The following is a 19,704-nucleotide window of genomic DNA, read 5'->3' as shown; positions in this document are numbered from 1 at the left end:
GAGGAAGAAACTTGATTTGGGGGCCTTAAAGAAGGATTTCCTCATTCACAAACCACAAATTCTTCTGGCAAACTAGCAGCTTCTCGCCGGCTTCGTCGTATTCGGTGTCGTGCTTGTTGCACTTCCATCGCATCCCTTCGGCAATGGTGCTTATCGCGTCGATAAAATAGGTCGATTCGCGTATCATCGCGTAGCCCTGCGGCCGTAGAATTCTGTCCATCTCGAGCAGCACATACTTCATATCACATCTGTGAAAACATGGAGAACTCAGGATAGTATCGTTACCTGTTCTTCAGATACAAACTAAGTTAGAATCTTTAGTTACCTGTGACTTTCGGCGGTAAATAACCCATCGAGATGCAGGAGGTCGTATGTTCGCGGGTACGTTGAGAATGGCTCACACCTGAAGCAGAAGTTTGAAACAACACATGAAACTAGAGTATTTATTGATCGTCTAAATATATTTGTCTGTATCTTACCAGTCATGGTATGTGCCGATTAGTCCCCTGTCATAGACCACACCGAGAGAACTCAGACCATAAGAAGAGACGACATTCATCACCCAAATTGGAGACGCGACAAGTGCTGCTGAGAAACCTCCATACAAGGTATTCATGTCCATGACATTGCGAATTTGGTCGCTTCCTAGAGCAGGCAGCAAAGACTTGTAGTGATTTACCCTAATCTTCCATTTACTTTCATCATGCTTGAATCCACCAGAATCCCCACTAGGAACCATAGCCGTTCGCTCTGGAGGGACACGCAGCCGGTTCGGCCAGTTCGGCATAGATGCTAGCCCCAGCTTGTAGTTTTGGTTTGGAATAGTTAGGCACGCGCGGAGCGGAGTATACCATGCTGAATCTGGATCCATGCTATCATCACACTTAGGCGGGTAAGAAGCTGGACTAAGTTGATCATAGCAAGTGTTGTTCGGAGACTTCCGCCAAACCGCAATGTCGTCCTTTTTGTCGAATAGATCGAAACACATGCTTGTTAGCAATCTCTGCAAATCCTCAAAGTTCGACTTCTGTTCTTCCACTGTGGTATTCCACCCACGCCATCTGTTTTCATAGTTCACTGGTGGTCCGGAGAGAACCCAGAAGCCACCAGGTCGAAGTATTCTGTGTATCTCCAGAAGATAAATGCCATCTGAGAATTAAAATACAACAAATGCTTCAGACAATCAAACTATTTGAAATAAGGGTTACACAAGGAATTTGCATTCAAGGAAAATATCACAAGGAAACAGATGTTTGTCTACCTCACCATTGAATAACTTTATTAAGAAAAATTTTCATAAGAAAAGCAAGTAGCTTGTGCAATCATTCAGCTGAGTGTCAGAAATATACCAAATTCTGTCCATGGAATGAGACATCTGGAGCAATGGGCCATATCAAATGAGTTTGAGGGGAATGGAAGACGCTGAGTAGATAGGATGCCCAGAATTGCTGGAATGCCGCGTTCTAGGGCAAATTGTACTTGAGCTTCATGATTATCTTTAGGAGCAAGAGATACAGTAAGAATACCGCGGTCTAACAAATCGCCTCCCCAGCTTGCTACCTGTTAGAAAGAAATTAGAGAGCACTGCAGTTTAGAAACAGAATAGATTTATCATAGGAAGTTGATACATGTACTAAAAATCTGAAAAACAAATGGGACATAGGAATACATATATCAATCAGCCTTTAAGAGGCTAAGGCAACAAGACAAGTACCTAATCATTAACATACAGTCATAAGACATGCTAGATAATTTCACCTCACTCGCAAACTACAAAGCAATAGCAACCACTTGAGTCCGCGAAATGTATGTCTTCATAAGCGGCATTATTCATATGAACATCAGGTTAAATGCTAAACAATGCATAAAATTCAATGGGCAAATGGTTGATTGTAAGTTTGAGAAACATTCCAAGGCCTTGTTTTTTCAACTTTAGAAATTGGGCTGAAAATTATCAATTGAACAGCAGAGTTGGAGACTAATTAATAGTAACTTGAACTAATGGATAAATTTTTCATCAATGACTTTAAGAATTAAGAGTGGTAGGTCCACTGGATCTTGGATCGCTCTGAAATGAGTAAAGAAACATTACCTAAAGATTATGTTTATATCTATGGCATAATTTTTTCCTAAAGAGTAGATAGATCTATATAGGCCTATGGACATTATGTTATTAATTATATCTTATACCCAGAGACTTCCTGCAGCTAATGAGCAGCAAGTTTATTTCAAGGTGTCTTAGAACAAAAGTCAGTATATACTCACCCCACAACCAGTATCGATTGCAGTTCGGACAGTTCCATCTTTCATTCCAGGAATTAGATCCTCCATAAGGTCAATATATGCACCAACACCATTGGGAAACATGGTACCTCCACCTGGAAAGAAGAATTTGTTCCCTTCCTTTCTAAGCCAATGCTGATTAGCTTTCTGGTTATTAATCCAGTCATAGGGGACATTTCTGAATGATATGCAGAATTAGAGCCTCAACAGAGGTAAAATAGACATTCTTTTGGATAATACAGATGATTTGTTGACTGAAATTTGTGGCAAACTAGGTTGGAAAGGGTTGGTTTACCTGTACCAACATTGATCCTTGCTCTTTGGCCATCTAATTGGAGGTTTATACCCATCTGGTGGAGGAACCAAGCATTGTTTCCTCTCAACTATTGGTGGACAATGGCGCTCCATAAAACTAAGCCTGTAACTACCATACTTTCTCCAACTCTGCAGTTAAAAGAAAGCATCATATCGTTAGGAAAAGAAGCACTCATGACGAATAGATAGCTTAAAGTTTCGATATATCCTTTTCAAAGTGATATATCCGTAACAAGAATCTTGCACTAACTTTAACGGCAATGAACCCATTCGACTAATCGTTTTTGTTTCATCAAGTCATAGTATTGGAAGTGGGGTAGTTCCTGCTAATACTATTGATGAAACAAAAAGGTTTAGTTGAAGTTAGTGCAAGATTTTTTAAGATTTTGTATGACAATAGGCCAACATTTTGCATCAAATTTACAAACGAAAAGAACAAGTTGCAGAATTGCTGTAGTCAGGCTAGCTTTGGATGAAATGGTCAACATAACTAACAAGATAAAAGATCACAAGGAGCATGTAAAGGAGCTAGCAAAGGGCAAAAACTTGAATAAACTTATGAGAATAAACTTATGAGAGAAAAGCAGGTAAGTTAGCTAGCAGCTTTTCATCTTAAGATGGACAGGAAGAAGGGGAGCATCTTCCCACTACAAATGATAGTTAAAAAAAAGACACTGGTTGATAGCACCAGTGCATTCCTTCTTCTTCATCTTGATTGAGATTTTTTTTAGGGCCTACCGGTACTAATTTACATCACATTATAGTATAATCTTATTGTTATCTGCACAACTACTGCACTGTTATTGAGATGCTAGTGGAAGATAGTGTTAAAAAACCTTATATATATATATATATATATATATATCAATGTTGAAGGGCAGCATCTTCCCACTACAAATGATAGTATAAAAGAAGACTGGATGATAACACCAGTCTGTTCCTTTTCCTTTATCTTGATTAAGAATTTTCATTGGACAATCTCATTATAGTATAATTGTTATCTGCACAACTGCTGTACTGTTGTCGAGAAGCAAGCGGAAGCAATGTTACCTTATGGTCTGTGCAAGGTGTATAATCCTGATAATCAATGCTACACTCAGGAAATGCAATAGACTTTATTTGCAGAGAAGGTACTGAAGTTTCTTTCAGAGTCTGAACAGTTGGTCTTGCATCCTCCTTGGCTATTGTGTTGTCACAATAATAGACGCCTCCGAGATAGAAGGAAAATACACATAAAATAATAATCCCCAAGGGGGTTAACTGAGATCTTAGCTTGAAATCTTTCTTCTTCATTTTAGTTCAGAGATGAAGCTTTCTGCAGCAAAATAAACAAACAAAATCTAAAAAAACAGACATTAAAATCATAATTCATCTAGACATAATTCTCCTTATTAGAAAGGAAATTCCTTATTAGAACTGGTTATTGTTGCATCAGATGGGATATAAATACAAAGATAGCAAGGAAAAGGTTATGCAACAAAATCAATTACAGAACTTATTATTTTCCATACTGTTCTTATCACATTATGTTTCCAAGACACTCGTTCTTTTATTGAGAACCAAGCTTAACTTATGCATGTGCAATGATAATAAAGCCATGGAATGACTCAAAATAAAGAATTTCAGACTAACACTCCTAGCCGATAGCCAGTTAAATAACAAAAAAATCTGAAGGTAAGTAATTGAGCCATTTGTAAAAGATATTGAAATAATCCTGGATCAGAATCACTGAAATATGAAAGCTAGCATAGTCCTACAACTCTATAGATCACCATTGCTGAGCCACTCAATTGATTTACATAGAAAGTATTTGAGCAATCGACACTAGTGGTGCTACTGGCTACCTAAGGGGGAGTCAAGATTAGCTTATTTTGATCAAGTTCGAAAATCTATGAAAGAGTCAGTACTGACAAAGAAACTAGATAGTTTTCTTTTTTGTTTTCTCCCTAAAGTAACTTAGAGGATACAACAAAAACCAATACGGCATGAAGCTTCAAATAAGAAGGAAAATATCGAAATTCCAATCCAAACGGATGCAAGCAAATTAACTAACCAACCAAAGTATAAGAAAGAAAAGATTAGCAAGAATCCATCAGGACTCAATCTTAACTCGCAACAAGATCCTCACTTTGTTTATAAAATCCACGACTAGAGTTGAAGAAACAAAGATAAAAGCATCGGAGATAGTTCAGCTACCTCAAAGGAGAGAACGAAGTCCTCTAGCTCTCGTCGCCAGGATCTGATTCCTAAATCGCCAGACTCCAATTTGGCTATCTAGTTACCAAAGCGAGTACAAATTTCCTTCAAAATCCTCCCTTTTTTCCCCTTTCTCCTCCTTTTGGCTCTTTGGCTTGCCGTATTGTGCCTGCCTTCCCTGACACTCCACGAGCCTTTATAGCAGCAGCGCCCATGCCTGCTCGCTTGGCAATCGAGTGCTCTCTCTCTCTCTCTCTCTCTCTCTCTCTCTGAAATGGAGAAGATGGAAAACCACCGAAATGTAGCTGGCGAATGGGGCGATGGTGCGAGGTGGACTGAAAGAAGCCCCTTCTCGCTTCGGCCCTCTGTAGTGGGTAGTTAAGAGCGCACACCAAGCGTTTGTGAAAATGTCACTCACAATTTGACTCAATTTTGACCTAATTCACACATATAATTAAGAAATAAAATCAAAAAATAAATAAATATCCCAATGTCTAAATATAAAAACAAGATACACATAAATAAAAAATAATTTTAAAAATAATAATTTTAATATTTTTATAGGTTGTGGCTTGGGAGTTTAGGGTTTATTGAAGTTGCTTAACACTAAAATTGGTGAATTTAGAATCATTTAGTTGTAAAAAGAGTAGATTTTTAAGGTTGTTGACTCCTGTTTTTGGAGTCAACCCCCAAGTTAAAATTTTGATGTATTTTTCTTACAGGAGTTGACTCACAAAGACAACTACTAATATTTAGTCAAACCTCAATGGAGAATTATCAGAAAGTTGGTGGAATGGAAGTGAAGGGAGACTGACAAAAGTCATCTTAGAAGATCTTCATACTCAAAACACACAATCTTGATGCATCTAAGAATGCACTTTGGTGAATTTAGAGTTATTTAATTGTAAAAAGAGTAGATTTTTAAGGTTGTTGACTCTTGTTTTTGGAGTCAACTCCCAAGTTAAAAATTTGATGTATTTTTCTTACAGGAGTTGACTCACAAAGATAACTACTAATATTTAGTCAAACCTCAATGGAGAATTACCAGAAAGTTGATGGAAGTGAAGGGAGACCTGACAAAAGTCATCTTAGAAGATCTTCAGACTCAAAACACACAATCTTGATGCATCTAAGAATGCACTTTGGTGAATTTAGAATTATTTAGTTGTAAAAAAGAGTAGATTTTTAAGGTTGTTGACTCCTGTTTTTGGAGTCAAACCCCAAGTTAACAATTTGATGTATTTTTCTTACAGGAGTTGACTCACAAAGACAACTACTAATATTTAGTCAAACCTCAATGGAGAATCACCAGAAAATTGGTGGAAGTGAAGGGAGACCTGACAAAAGTCATCTTAGAAGATCTTCAGACTCAAAAACACAGTCTTGATGCATCATAAGAATGCACTTTGCAGTTCATTCGTTGTATCGAACTTATCCTATGACTCGACAAACATTAAGAAGGATCCGCTGCAGAATTCTCACTTGCGGTTGTTTGTTCTCACCTGACTAAGAACACCAACTTGGGTCCTTATTAGGCTAGCCACTTTAGGCGACTCCTCAGCTTGCTAGCACTCACAAAGGCTTTGTTGCGTCGAGAAAATGGGACCATTGTGAACTCAGGACACAATCATCTTGTATCTATCAAAATAGAGGAGGTTCAGAACATTAAAAGAATGATAATATCATAATAGAAAAACTGACCATTTTATGAAGTTTTTGTTTAAAAGAACTCAAGTGCATAGAAAAGTTTTAAGTATGGACTATGGAGTGCTTTTATTGTAACGCAACCATGTTATGTATCAAGAGGAAGGATATTGTACACAACAAATGCTCAACGAATAGAACAAAACAAGTTTTGGAACAAAGTTTCTAGGTCAAGAAAATTCATGTTTTCGAATTTCAGTTATTATACAGGAGTTAATAAGAATGCATTGTAAACCATGCATACTTACAGCATGTAATGTAACTACTAGAAGTTAAACGATGGTATGTATCGATTGCTACCCTGTCATAGACTACACAAGAGAGTTTGGACCGAAAAGAAAAGACATCATCCATCGCCCACACAATGGATAAGTAGCTAGCACTGCCGCAAATGCTCAATAGGAAGTATTCATGATCATGGCATTGCAAAATCTAGGATAAACTTGAAAGAGCATGTAAGCTATCAGCAGTTGTGAGATAAATAATTTAAGAAGAGGCAAAAGGGATTATCATTCATTTTAGGTAGCAAATTTGCAATCCATTATCGTATAATGTTACTCAAACTACTGTGTAATGAGAACGAACTGGAGATAAGTTTACTTAGGGTTTGTGCAGTGTGCAAAGTGTATAATCCTGATACTCAATGTTACATTCAGGGCATTCAACATTTCTTATTGAAGAGAAGAGAAGGTAATAAAGTTTCTTTCAAAGGATGATCAATCACCAGGGAAAATACTTACAGATAATGACCACCAAGGGGATTAACTGAGATCTTATCTTGATATCTTTCTTCTTCGCTTTAGTTCAAAGACTAAAATGTCTGCAGCAAAACAAAAGAAAGTAAAACAAGCCATGAAAAATTGAAATTCAACATAATTCTCCTTATACCTAGGTAAAGGAATTTCTAGACTTTCAAGGATGAAAGAATCAAGTGCTCTCTCTTTCTATAAATCACCGTTTGCTGGTATGGAAAGCTAAAAAAATTGGTTGGCGAATTGGACCATCGAGGGTCATCAATTGTTGTTCAAACATATCCTTTTAAACATTGCAAAAGTTTACTATATAAAAAATTGTCTGGTTTGACACCATTTTGAATCATTCTACCATAGAACATCTTGGCTTCGACTAATCTTTCAACTTCACATAATTTAGTGATCAAAATGGTGTATGCCACAACATCAGGCAATAAGCCTCTGCTAGTAGCACATTGAAAAGCCAACCATGCTTCCTCTATGCAATCTTTCTTGCAAAGTCCATCTATCAGGACACTGTAGCTAATAATGTTTGGGAGGATTTGATGTTTCAACATAGATTCATGTAGCTCCATGGCATTCTCCATTCTTTCGGCTTTGAAATAGCCATCTGCCAGACAGCTATATGTCACCACATTAGGCCACGCGCCATGATCAACCATCTTACTGAACAATTGCTGTGCCTCCTCCATTCTGCCTTCCTTGCAATATGAATGAATCAAAATTGTATAGCTTATAGTATTTGGCTGAAATACTCTACCAATCCATCTTCCAAATAGTTCAACAGCTTCATCCAGTTTTCCTAGATAGCACAAGCCACTAATGATTGTATTACAAGTAACGGTATCAGTCTTCAAGCCCTCTTTTATTAGCTGGGTGATCAATTTCAGTGCCTCATCCACCTGACCCTCCTTGAAAAGAGAATTGATGAGAACATTATAAATAAAAATATCAGGCTGAACACCATTTCTTTGCATCATGTCAAACACTTTAAAACCAGCAAGTCGATAACCAAGTTTGCAGAAACCATCAATCAAGCTGCAATACGTCAATGCATCTGGTGCAAAGCCCCTTTTTAAGATCTGAAAGAATAAATTTACAGCATCATGTAACCTTCCACCACTTGCCATTCCTTTGATAAACGCCGTAAAAGTAACTATGTCAGCTTCAACATTATTCAATATCAATAATCTGTATAATCTAACTGCATCTTTGAATCTGCTGACTGAACAAGATCCATCTATTAATATATTACAAGTAACAAGGTTAGTTACCAAGCCAAACTTGAAAAATAATCTAAGTGCATCATCAATCTTGCCCCACCGACAGAGACCCTTTATAAGCAAACTCTGAAGTACCATATCAGGTTGGCAATTCGAACGTATCACATTGTTATATAGAGCAAATGCTTCTCTCAAGTTTCCACTATTGCAGAGACCATCTATGAGACTACTATAAGTCATAGCATTTGGCTCAAGCAACTGCTTCACCATCAAAGATAGGACCCCATAAGCCTCATCAACTCTATCATCCTGACACAGTCCATGGATCAGAATGCTGTATGTCACAGCTGTTGCTGCTACACCATCATCAACCATCCTATAATAGAACTCAAATGCTTTCTGCACCTCCCGAAGCCTAGCATAGCCATCGATGAGTGAACTATAGACCACGACATCGGGTTTAATCCCACTGGTCAAGGCCCTGTGAAAAAGACTATTCCCCTCCTCTGTTCTTCCTTGCTTGCAGAATGCATCGATCAAGATACTATAAACAACCAAATCAGATTGTATGCCCCTATCTACCATCAGCTCATAAACCTCAACGGCATCATCCAACCTGCCCTCTTTACAGCAAGCATGAATCAAAGTGCTATAAGCCACCACGCCCGGCTTTGGACCAACTTCTAAAGCCAAGTAAAACAGATCAAATGCCGTGCCAATCCGATTCTCTTTGCACAGAGTATTCAGAAATTTGCTGAATTCATGAACGGGAGGTACAAACCCTTTCTTCGCCAAGTTCCAATGGTACGAGATGATCTGTTCAGTGCATCTTTTCTTCAGAAGAGTACTCATCACAGTGCTATAAAGATCTGAACTTTCTTGGCTCAGTAACACATCCATATTACCCATACTGATTAAGGAATTCAAGACCTCTGAGACGACGACCCAAGAAAGTGATATGCCCACCCTGCGAGCCCACAAGAAAACCTGGAACGATCGGTCGATCAGCCCAGCACGACTGTAGCATTTCATCAAGCATGTGCAGGCCATTCCAGCTTCCGGGTGAAGAGGTGCAGGGAACACAGAAAGAACATCCTCTAGGTCGAACTCCCGCACCATGCAGTCGATAATAGCGTCAGCTTCGCTGAACATGCGGCAGCGAAGCGAGGAGACGGCGGCGATGGAGAGGGAGAGGAGGGTAGGGGGTGCGCGTAGATGTCGCTCGGACCATCGGAAAAAGCGGACAGCGGAGGGAGGGTCGGCGCGGAGGAGGCGGAGCAAGGATTCAACGTGGGCGGCGCGTAGCGCGGCGGAGACGGGGAGGAGGCCGCGGTCGGGGTCGCGGTAGAAGGCGGCGGCGACCCGGCGGAGGAATGCGGATGTGACGGCGGCGGGGTGGTGGTCGGAGGAGGAGAAGAGGCGAAGGGGGAAGAAGAAGCGGAGGAGCAGGAGCCGGCGCGGCGGAGGGGAGTGAGATGCGATCATCGACGGTTACTGGATCGATCATCGGGCTCTCGCGAGGATATTCGATTTGCGTTTCCTGGAGAATATTAAAATATAATATAATTAAAAACTTTTGTAGACGTAACCTAACGTAGCTGGATCCGTGGCGCAATGGTAGCGCGTCTGACTCCAGATCAGAAGGTTGCGTGTTCGATTCACGTCGGGTTCAAACTTTTACGAATAATTTTTTAAAAATAAACCCAATAAATAAATTTAAAATATGTATTTATTTAGAAATTTCATATTCGTCTTTTTTTAAATTTGAATTTTTTAAAGTATTTCACTGATCAAATAAATAAATTTAAAATATAAGTAAATAAATTTAAAAATAATCAATTCACTAACCAAATAAATAAATTTAAAATGTAATTTAAAATAATTTATACATATTTAGAAATTGATATTTAGTTCATCTTTTTTTAAATTTGAAAATTTTTAAAAGTAAATTTAAAAATAGTCAATTCACTTACTAAATAAATAAATTTAAAATATAATTTATACATATTTAAAAATCAATATTTAAGATACCTTTTTTTAAATTTAAATAATTTTTTAGAATTAAATTTAAAAATAATCAATTCACTTGAGCCAAATAAATAAATTTAAAATAAATTTATCATATTTAGAAATTAATATTTAAGATATTCATCCTTTTTTTAAATTTAAATAATTTACAGTAAATTTAATAAACTATAAACTAAATTTATGATGTTTTAAAAAAGCAAAAATGATATTTTAAATTCAGACATTGTTGTCATAAAGATCAACAACTCTCTTAATTAGTAAAAGAGACATGCCATCTAACTTTCAGAGTAAAGATCTTGCAAGATTTAATGCTAAAAGGTGTTAAGGATGAAAAGTTGCCACTTATGCTCAGCTCTCAAACTGATGAAACACACTACTAAGTCAACTTAAAGAAGTTCTTATGATTCAGAAATGTAAAAATGGCCATTTGCAATATCAAAATATTTGACTTTACCAAAAGAGAAACAAAACAAACCCAAAAATTGAAAGAAGGATGTGTTTGACCAAACTTTTACTAGAGGAAAAGTCAAGTGCTTCATTCCTTAGCACTCTTTTTTAAACCCAAAAAAAACAAAGTAGCAAAATAGAGGAATTAAATGCTAAAGACAAAACTTCAAATGCTCTCTATGTCCCTTCTCCCATCACCATCATCATCATCATCAACAGCTTCATCTTTCATGAGGCAATGTTCTGATTGACATCGTTTAGAGCTTGCCTTTTTGTTTCCACCTGATCAACAAGAGCATGAAACCATCAAAGGTTTATTATTATTATTCTCAAGGCTCAAACTGTTGTAGACATAAAAGAGAAATAAATACCTTGTCAACGACATTGTTGCTTATCTTCTCCTTGTACATCTTCTTCAGCTGTCTCAGGCTAATCAACTCCAAGTTTTCCTGCACATTTTGCTTCTCATTCTCTTTGTCTGAGCCAGAAAGTTGACATTTTGTGTCAAATTCGCCTGTTGTCTTAGCTTCCAGATCAGAAGACATTGTCTCTACCTCGTTGTCGCAATCAGGAATATCAGAAACCTGATTCTCATGTTTGGTTTCATCATCTTTGGGGGCAAGATCTTCAAGGTGAAAATCTTCATCTATCTTCGGGGCCAGATCAGAAGACATTGTCTCTACCTCGCTGTCGCAATCAGGAATATCAGAAGCCTGATTCTGGATGAAGGAATCTACTGTTGCACCAGGAATCTCATGTTTGGTTTCATCAGCTTCGGGGGCAAGATCTTCAAGCTGAAAATCTTCATCTATCTCCTCGGTATGTTCATCTAGCAGCATGTTTGGTTTCCTCATGTTTAGGGGCAAGATCATCAAGGTGAAGATCTTTGGTTATCTCTAGATTCTCTAAAGAAGTTATGAGCCCTTGGACAGGTGAACCTTCAAAATCACTTTTTTCTCCAATAGATACTTGACTTTCTTGGATCACCTCATCTTCATTATCAACATTTTCTCCACTCTCCACAATTTGGTGTTGATCGCCAAGGATGCCTCCATCTTCATTTATTTCAGAGTCATCTTTGGTATCACCTAGAATGCGCATAGATCATCACTCTTCAGCGGATAACAATGGGAAAGTGAAGAAAAAAGATTTAGCAGAGTTCGTGTTTACCTTCATGATGTTTGATCATACTCCCCAACTCCTTCACATCAGTAAATTCTTCATCTTCTGGAGCTATTTCATCGTCTTTTTCTGTAATCATATCCATCGGTTTCTCTTCATCATTCTTCGGAAACACCTTCACATCAGCTTCTGGAGCTTCCTCTGTAGGCATATCGATCAGTTCGTCTTTGGCAACGCCTACCTCTTCGGTATTTGGAGTTATTCTGTCCTCTTCAAGATCATGCATCGGAATATTGGCACCAACTACCACCAAAGTGCAACCTTTTTCACAGTGATCGTCGACTTCCACTGTATACAAATCCAGGATGAACCTCTAATTAGATATTTTAAAAGAAACAGAAAAACGTAAAAATCTAACGAGAGGAATAAATCACAAAATGGCGTCCCTTCATCTTCACCTTTCTCCAGTGGCTCTTCCTCTGAGACCACAGCTATGGCAGCAAATTCTTTAGCTATTACAGCTTCTTCGAGAGAATTTTGTGGAACATCAGAATCAACGACCGCCAAATCGCAATCTTTATCACCATTATCGTCTTCCTCTACCAGAGCATTGCTTAATTCTTTAGCTTCTGGAGCTATTACAGCTTCTTCGAGAGAATTTTGTGGAACATCAGAAACAACGACTGCCAAATCGCAATCTTTATCACCATTATCGTCTTCCTTTACCAGAGCATTGCTTATCTCTATGCCTGTCACCACCATGGAGATTATATAGTTAGATTAAAGATTAAGCTTTTGAAAAAGAGGAAACAGTTGCTCAAATTTGGTTCATATTCTCCACCCACCTTGTTCCGGTTCTACTTCTTGGAATGAAGATCCCATCTTGAGAGCAGATTGCTCCGCCTTAGCTCTAATCCTTGAGCTTCTCCTCAAGGTGGACGTGGCGCTATGCTCCACTGCAACTGGAGTTTTGGCTAGCCTCCTGGCTGCCGTCCTCCGGCCAGTGAGGGGGGCTGGAGTTTTCATCGCGTCTATGGATTCTTCTTCCTCCTTGGCTTCAATGTCAGTTTTCTTGTTCGCCCTTCTAGAGCTCCTCGGAGGCGGCTTCATGGTGGCCTCACCTACGGCTTCTTTCTCCACCTCCTCCTTTTCATTTTCTTCTCCTTCGACAGCCAATCGCCGGATCTCGGAAGCATTCACAGTCACACGGCGCGCCCGCGGAAGGGGGCTCGCGGGCTGCTCCCTGGGCTCGATTGAAGCTTCAAATTTCACCGCCGACGCCGGTGCCTGGCGGCGCAAGGAGGCCTTGCGGGAAGAAGGGACAAGGGGAGTAAGCACTTCTTGGGCGTTCTCCAACGATCCCTCCTGGAGCATCAAACAATCCATTTAATTACGCCATCAAGATGCGGAAAAGAAGAAAATTCAGAAGAGATCAATCTTACGGCACGGAGAGCTTCGAGCGCGTCGGCCATGGCGACGTTTGTGACGTTGGCGGGGATACGATTATGCTTGCAGAGGGCTTGGAGCTGTCGCCTGGTCATGCTGTAGAAATCCATGGCTGCTCCTCCTCTTCTCTTCTGCTCCGAACGCGGTCTTCTTCTCGATCGGGGTTTCGATCGCCCTTTTCTTGGAGAAGGGGTCACCCACTGAATGCTATATATAGACACGAGGAGGAAAGGAGAGCGAGCGATAAGGTCGAGATTTTCGACCGTTGGAGCCTGCCTGCCTTTCCGCATTTGATTAAATTTAATTCGAATATTCGACCGTTGAGAGGTTGCCTTATCGCATTGGATTTAATTTTATTTTATTTAATCATATAACTGGAAAGTCTTTGAATGCCTACGAATTTGTTAAATAAATCATAATTATACTTTATAAATTTAAATATATTCTCCCAAGAATAAAAACACTTTATTTTAAATTATTTTATTTTAGTTTTACCTTTTTTTTTCTCTTTCTTAATTGTTCCTTAGTTGTCCCTTTATTTCTTACTTTTTTTTATTAAAATGGCAAAAAGATATGAAAATATATTAGCCATTGCTACTCATTAATCTTTTATTCAAATATTAGTTCAACATAATTATCCTATTTTAAATTCTCTAAAATTTTGGATCTAAATTTATCCATTCGTATATATTTAGTTTTTTTTAAAAGAATTTGCTACTTGATAAGTTTTTAGATAGTGTGGTATCAAACTCGTGGCGGAGCGATCTGACTTGTCATCTTGACGAGCTAAAAAATATCTAATCTAATCCAATTTAAAATAAATTGCGAGATAGACAGACTAATCCACAGGCTAAAAAAAAATTATATATCTATATAATTTTTACACAGGTTGAAATTTTTACATTTGGATTACTGATTAGGTTAAACTCACGAGTCCATTAAAAAATAAAAAATATTAAAAATTTTAAATTTGGTCGTGGATTAAGTGAGTTAAGTCTGCGAATCAATTAAATTTTTATTTTTTAAAAAATTAGAAATTTTTTTTCTCAACTTGTAAACCAATCCAAACCCACCGTGGGCCGAACCACGTGGATTGTGGGTTCAGACTGGCCAACTCATCTTTACTCACTTTAAAATAAATTGATAAAATATCAATTTAACCCACTTAAATTATTTGACAAAGACAGACCAACCCAACGAACCTACAGATCGAGGGCTTAGACAGATAACCCACCTTGACCCAACTTAAAATAAATTGATAAAATACCTACTTAATCCACTTAAATTATTTGACAAAAACAAACAAATCCAACGAGCTTAATTCAAATTAACGGCTTTATTTTCAAACACCTAAGTATAACATATCGATCGATAAACTTTATTTACGCAAAAATGAAACATATGTTTCGCGCCAATGTTTCAAATGAATTTCTGAATCTTGATCAACAATCATAAGCAAACTTAACATTATCCAAGATATTAAAGAGAGACACTTTTACACCTTGCATTGAAATACTTGAGTCATGAGATCACAGAAACAAGATTCAAGAGTAAGAGACACTGTCAAATGCAAGAGATACATATATATGTATTACATTCTCATTCGAAGCTCCCATGGGGGATTCATCTCAAACAAAACATTCAATCTGTGTAAATTGTAAAGGTACAAAAAAAGTTTCAACTTAGAGAAGAAGGTTTGCAGTGAACTGTTTTAACTCTCTGAAATGACTTTCTTCAAAGTATAGTTCACTGTTAAAGAATGATACACAAACAAGTTCACTACTGATATACCTGCCAGCATCAAGAAATAGTAATCCAGATGGCCTTTGTTCAAATCATCTGGGATCCAACCAGGCTCTCCTTCACCCGATGTTACCTTGGCGATAACTGTGATGATGAATGAGTTCAAGTAATTGCCTAGAGCCATTGATAACATAACCATTGCTGTGCAAAAGCTCTTCATCCTGTCGGGTGCCTGGGCATAGAAGAACTCAAGCTGTGTGATGTTATTGAAGACTTCTGAGCTGGCTAGGATAAAGAACTGGGGGAGTTGCCACAAAATGCTCAAAGTTTCACCAGCTTTGGCATTCGCCAATCTCCTGCTCTCATTGTAAGAAGCAGTTAACATAGTCAAGATCAGTAGGAAACGACCAATTCCCATGCGCTGCAGCTGAGAAAGTCCTGTTCCATTTCCTAAGTATTTCTTAGATGCTGGAGCTATGTAGTTATTGTAGGCAAAAACCCAGACCATGACACTTATGATTTCGAAGGAGCACAGGGATGCAGGAGGGACAGAGAATGAACCGATTTTCATGTTCATTGTACTCCCTTGCTGAATGAAAGTGGTAAACATTTGAACAAATACAGCTGCATAGATAATGCTGTTAGCCCATATCGGTAGGAGACGCAGGAACAGCTTCAATTCTTCCACTTGAGTGACAGTGCACAGACTCCATGAGTTTTGAGAAGAACCATCTTTTAAATCTAGGGCAGAAACCATAGCTGCTTTATCCAAGAACCTGAGCACATGATGAAAGATTTGGAAGAATCAAATGAAGAGAAAGAAATGGATATTAAATATTGAATAGTTTTAAGAAGACTAGAGTTGAGATTTTCTAATTGAGTCATGTCTGTACATGTAATTAATAAGAGTTTTATTCTTGTTGCCAATGATGAGGAGGAAAAATGTTATAAGAGTCATCACTTTGTTTCAAGAATTCAAGGAAAACATATTTCTCTGTAATCATTTCCAAGGTGATTCTACCAGCCATTTGCTTTTGTTGCCCTAAGAACTAATGCTGCCATTTTTCAAAGAACAGTCCACCATAGAGCAGTGCTGATAAAAACAAGGATATACAAAACAAAAGAAATTTTCCAATATATTTCTTAAGATAGTGAGCAAGTGTGATGTTTCGGTCTATTTGTTTCTTGTTTTCTCTGTCAAAAGTTGTACTTTGAGGTAAAAATATAGTCTACTTTTTTTTTCAAAAGCTATTTTTACAAGGAATGTTTGGTAGGAGTCATCTAATTTGATTCATTTACACAAGGAACATGTTCATGGATAATAACTATGGGAAAATACCTGAACTCATTTGTATGTGGCAATTTCTGTTGCCCACCAGATGTGCTCTTGTTGACCTCATACAAAAGGCTGCTATCCCTAGGGAGTTCTGCATTCCACTTCTTGTAGGAGGCAACCAGTACCTGAACAATACTCGCCAAGGGGCTTCCAGTTGGCAATCGTTGCCGATAATTTGGTGTGCCCAACACAAATGCTGCTAAAGCTGTAGCCAAGCAGAATGTAGCAATGCAATAGCCAAGCCCCCAATCTATATTCTCCTGTATCCATACAATAAAGGTTCCTGAGGTAAGTGCTCCTAAGGTGATGCAAAGATAAAACCAACCAAAGAAGGCGCCCTTTCTTTCTTTTTCTAAAGGAATCTCATCATCAAATTGCTCTGCACCAAAAGGAAGCAGTGTTGCCTTGATTCCCCCACTCCCAATTGCAACAAGATATAACCCACAAAATAGAAAGGTGCTAGATGATCGACATGAGCTTCCCTCACAATTAAATGATTTTGATGTTTCTGAAAAGGCGGAAGAAGTGACAGTAACCATTCCCTACCCAAAAAAGAAAGGTGTATTAGTAATTGCCATCCAATGAGAACCTGAAAGTGGCAATCCATATAACAAAGATATAGGGCTTAAATCTTACTATGAGGTATACTATAAGGGAGACCAATATTGTTTTGTAATTCCCCCAATAGGTATCGGCCACAATAGCTCCAAACAACGGTGTTAAGAAACATGTCCCGCTCCAAATAGCCACATTTGCTGCATTTGCAGCATTGTTTCCATGGAGAACAGTATGAAGGTAAACAATCAAGTTTGCTCCAATACCATTAAAGGCAACACCATCCAAGTACTGGAATCCTGCATGACAGCATATGAATAATGAGAAAATGCTTGCTCTCTGTGCATATATATTTATCTGTGACTTTGACATATACATCTAACAAAGACTTTAGTTGATAATGCCAATTGATCATATGCCTCTAGTACTACAAGAATGTTGTGAAATTGAAAATTATCATGGAAAATTATCAAGCCATGATTAAGAATGACAAAGACAATAACTCAATTTGAAACCTTACCCAAGATGGTAGCTAGTGCTTTTGAGTTGCTAGGCTTATGATTCAAGTGAGGACCATGGAGGCTAGATTCATTCTCCAAACTCTGAAATAATAGTTAAATTAATAAAGCATCTTCTTCACTGAAAAGATTACTGAATCATTCTCCATAAAGTCAGTGAATGGTGCAAGATTAAAACCTTTTATTTGTCAAGAATTTAAAGGCTCCAAACAGAGAGTGCGAAAAACTAAAACAACAAACACAAGAAAAAAACAGATGATTTATCATAATGTTGGTTCTCTCAAAGATGAAATGGAGTAGATATAGAAAAATGAATTTTCAACTGCATGAGCTAGCAAACTAGAAGATGCCAAGGTTTCCAGAAGCAATCAAAATCTTTCTTTTTAGCTAAATTTGAATTCTTTGTAGAGGAAAAGATAGAGGAAATTCATTCTCATAGGCAGAAGTGTCACTTTATCACAGAGCAACTATGAATGTGACTTCTTGAGTACCAAGTTACAGCATCGACTATTGATCTCCTACTTATTTGGATCCAAAGTAGATCTATTTTAATCAAAAACAAAAACTTCTATTGAGATATAACAAAGACATGAGTTTTGCAGCAATCCTCAGTCACTATATCTCATCAAGGAACTCACCAGGTAGAGGGTGTCGGAGATTCTCATGTCAGTATGTCACTGACCTGATTCACTGGCCATATAACATTCTAGGGTTCCCCAAATCACTCTTCTGAACTTTCAGTTATAAATTCAAACACGCACAAATTCATGAGATCTAGATAAAAAATGAAACAAAACCCCTTATCCAGCAAAGATTTAACAACTTTCATCTCCATAAAGTAGAACCGAAACGAAAAACAGAAAAATGCAGCATCCCTATAGATGAAGTGATTACCAGCGGCATCAAAGGACTCCCTTCTCCATTCTCCAAGTCATCATCTCCCTCCATCGCCATGCCAAGCCGCGAGTGCTGAAGCAAGCGCAAGAGATGAAGCGCCTCCTTCGCAGCGCTCGACTCGATATTTATTTAGCTGCCTTTCGAAATACTATCTCACGGATCATAGCAGAGTGTCGTACATGCGGTGGACATACGTTCACCATCAGGATCAAAACACGCACGAATCCGAATATCCAACGCAAAGAAATATGGAACTCAGACAAAGCTATATGCAATCACACTCACTGGCCAAAGTGGGTTGGTGATGCATGCTTTCGATCCCGTCCGTCCAATGGAAGGTAAAGAACCCATCGGATGGTTGAGAAGCACGGGAGTCGCTTAGGATTCAATTCAACTTCCATTTTATCTATTATTTATTAATCCCTATATTTTTACTAAAAAGTTATTCCAAATTAGAATATTTTATAATATTCAAGTCATTTTCATGAGGCATTTAAGCACATTGGTTAATGATTATTGGATTTTTATCTGTTTAAAGCAACAAACGAATTAGTTGGTTGACGTTGCCAACCACTTTGTGTGTGGTACTCGTATCTAATTGCTTAAATCCTGCCTTTGCTTTTGAATTACTCAATATCTTATAATTTTACATAATACGATTATTAGGTCATATGTTACAATCGGTAAACGTGTCAATTAATATGTTTAAAAATTAAAAAAGTTAAAAATATTAGGTAATGTGTTAAATTTGTTATAAAAAGTTAAAATATGTTTATTGTATAAAATTAAAATTAAATGTTTGTTCATGATATTTCTACATTTCCTTTTATGATATTTAATGTCAACTTCCAAATACATGCACTTTTAAAAATTAAATAAATAAAATAAATATAATTTTTAAAGGCCTTTTTTATTTTAATTATTATTAAGAAACATTATATTCAAAGGTGTTCCATCATATTTTTATTTTAAAAATAATTTTATTTTCAATATTATTGTAGCATTTTTTATTTTTACTCAATTAAATATATAAATATATATATATATTGATATGATAATATTTTAAGTGTAATGATTTTGATTAAATTTGAATTATTTTTAAGATAATCTAAGTGTAACTTCGATTCTTAATATTTTAT

General features: G+C 37.6%; 3 protein-coding genes, 1 non-coding gene and 1 pseudogene across 4 annotated transcripts; 1 reads left to right on the top strand and 4 right to left on the bottom strand.

Annotated features, from left to right (window-relative positions):
- Positions 1–16: 16 nt before the first annotated feature.
- Positions 17–5,038, bottom strand: LOC141844093 (putative methyltransferase PMT21). The gene is made up of 8 exons (XM_074732091.1): positions 4,795–5,038; positions 3,649–3,913; positions 2,579–2,727; positions 2,266–2,461; positions 1,350–1,560; positions 480–1,149; positions 326–403; positions 17–248 (listed from the first exon to the last, which is right to left on the bottom strand). Exons 2-8 carry the CDS (start codon positions 3,889–3,891, stop codon positions 26–28), a joined length of 1,770 nt encoding a protein of 589 aa, XP_074588192.1. The 5' UTR covers positions 3,892–3,913; positions 4,795–5,038; the 3' UTR covers positions 17–25.
- Positions 5,039–7,522: 2,484 nt separating this feature from the next.
- LOC141843967 (uncharacterized) lies at positions 7,523–9,958 on the bottom strand. Its single transcript, XM_074731972.1, has one exon. The coding sequence runs from the start codon at positions 9,956–9,958 to the stop codon at positions 7,523–7,525; it is 2,436 nt and encodes an 811-aa protein (XP_074588073.1).
- Positions 9,959–10,073: 115 nt separating this feature from the next.
- On the top strand, positions 10,074–10,145 carry TRNAW-CCA (transfer RNA tryptophan (anticodon CCA)). The gene has a single exon. It is a non-coding gene; the product is annotated as a tRNA-Trp (tRNA).
- A 742-nt stretch (positions 10,146–10,887) lies between these two features.
- Positions 10,888–13,626, bottom strand: LOC141844607 (uncharacterized; annotated as a pseudogene).
- Positions 13,627–15,053: 1,427 nt separating this feature from the next.
- Positions 15,054–18,622, bottom strand: LOC141843965 (protein NRT1/ PTR FAMILY 8.3-like). Its single transcript, XM_074731971.1, has 5 exons — positions 18,563–18,622; positions 17,671–17,752; positions 17,232–17,449; positions 16,599–17,137; positions 15,054–16,035 (listed from the first exon to the last, which is right to left on the bottom strand). Exons 1-5 carry the CDS (start codon positions 18,620–18,622, stop codon positions 15,228–15,230), a joined length of 1,707 nt encoding a protein of 568 aa, XP_074588072.1. The 3' UTR covers positions 15,054–15,227.
- Positions 18,623–19,704: the final 1,082 nt, after the last annotated feature.

The sequence above is a fragment of the Curcuma longa genome, chromosome 13 (genome assembly GCF_044706935.1).
Source record: "Curcuma longa cultivar G26 ecotype Majalengka, Jawa Barat chromosome 13, ITB_CL_G26_1.1, whole genome shotgun sequence".
Taxonomy (NCBI): Eukaryota; Viridiplantae; Streptophyta; class Magnoliopsida; order Zingiberales; family Zingiberaceae; genus Curcuma; species Curcuma longa.
The sequence above is the reverse complement of the archived record's forward strand: the minus strand, read 5'-3'. Positions and strand labels throughout refer to the sequence as shown.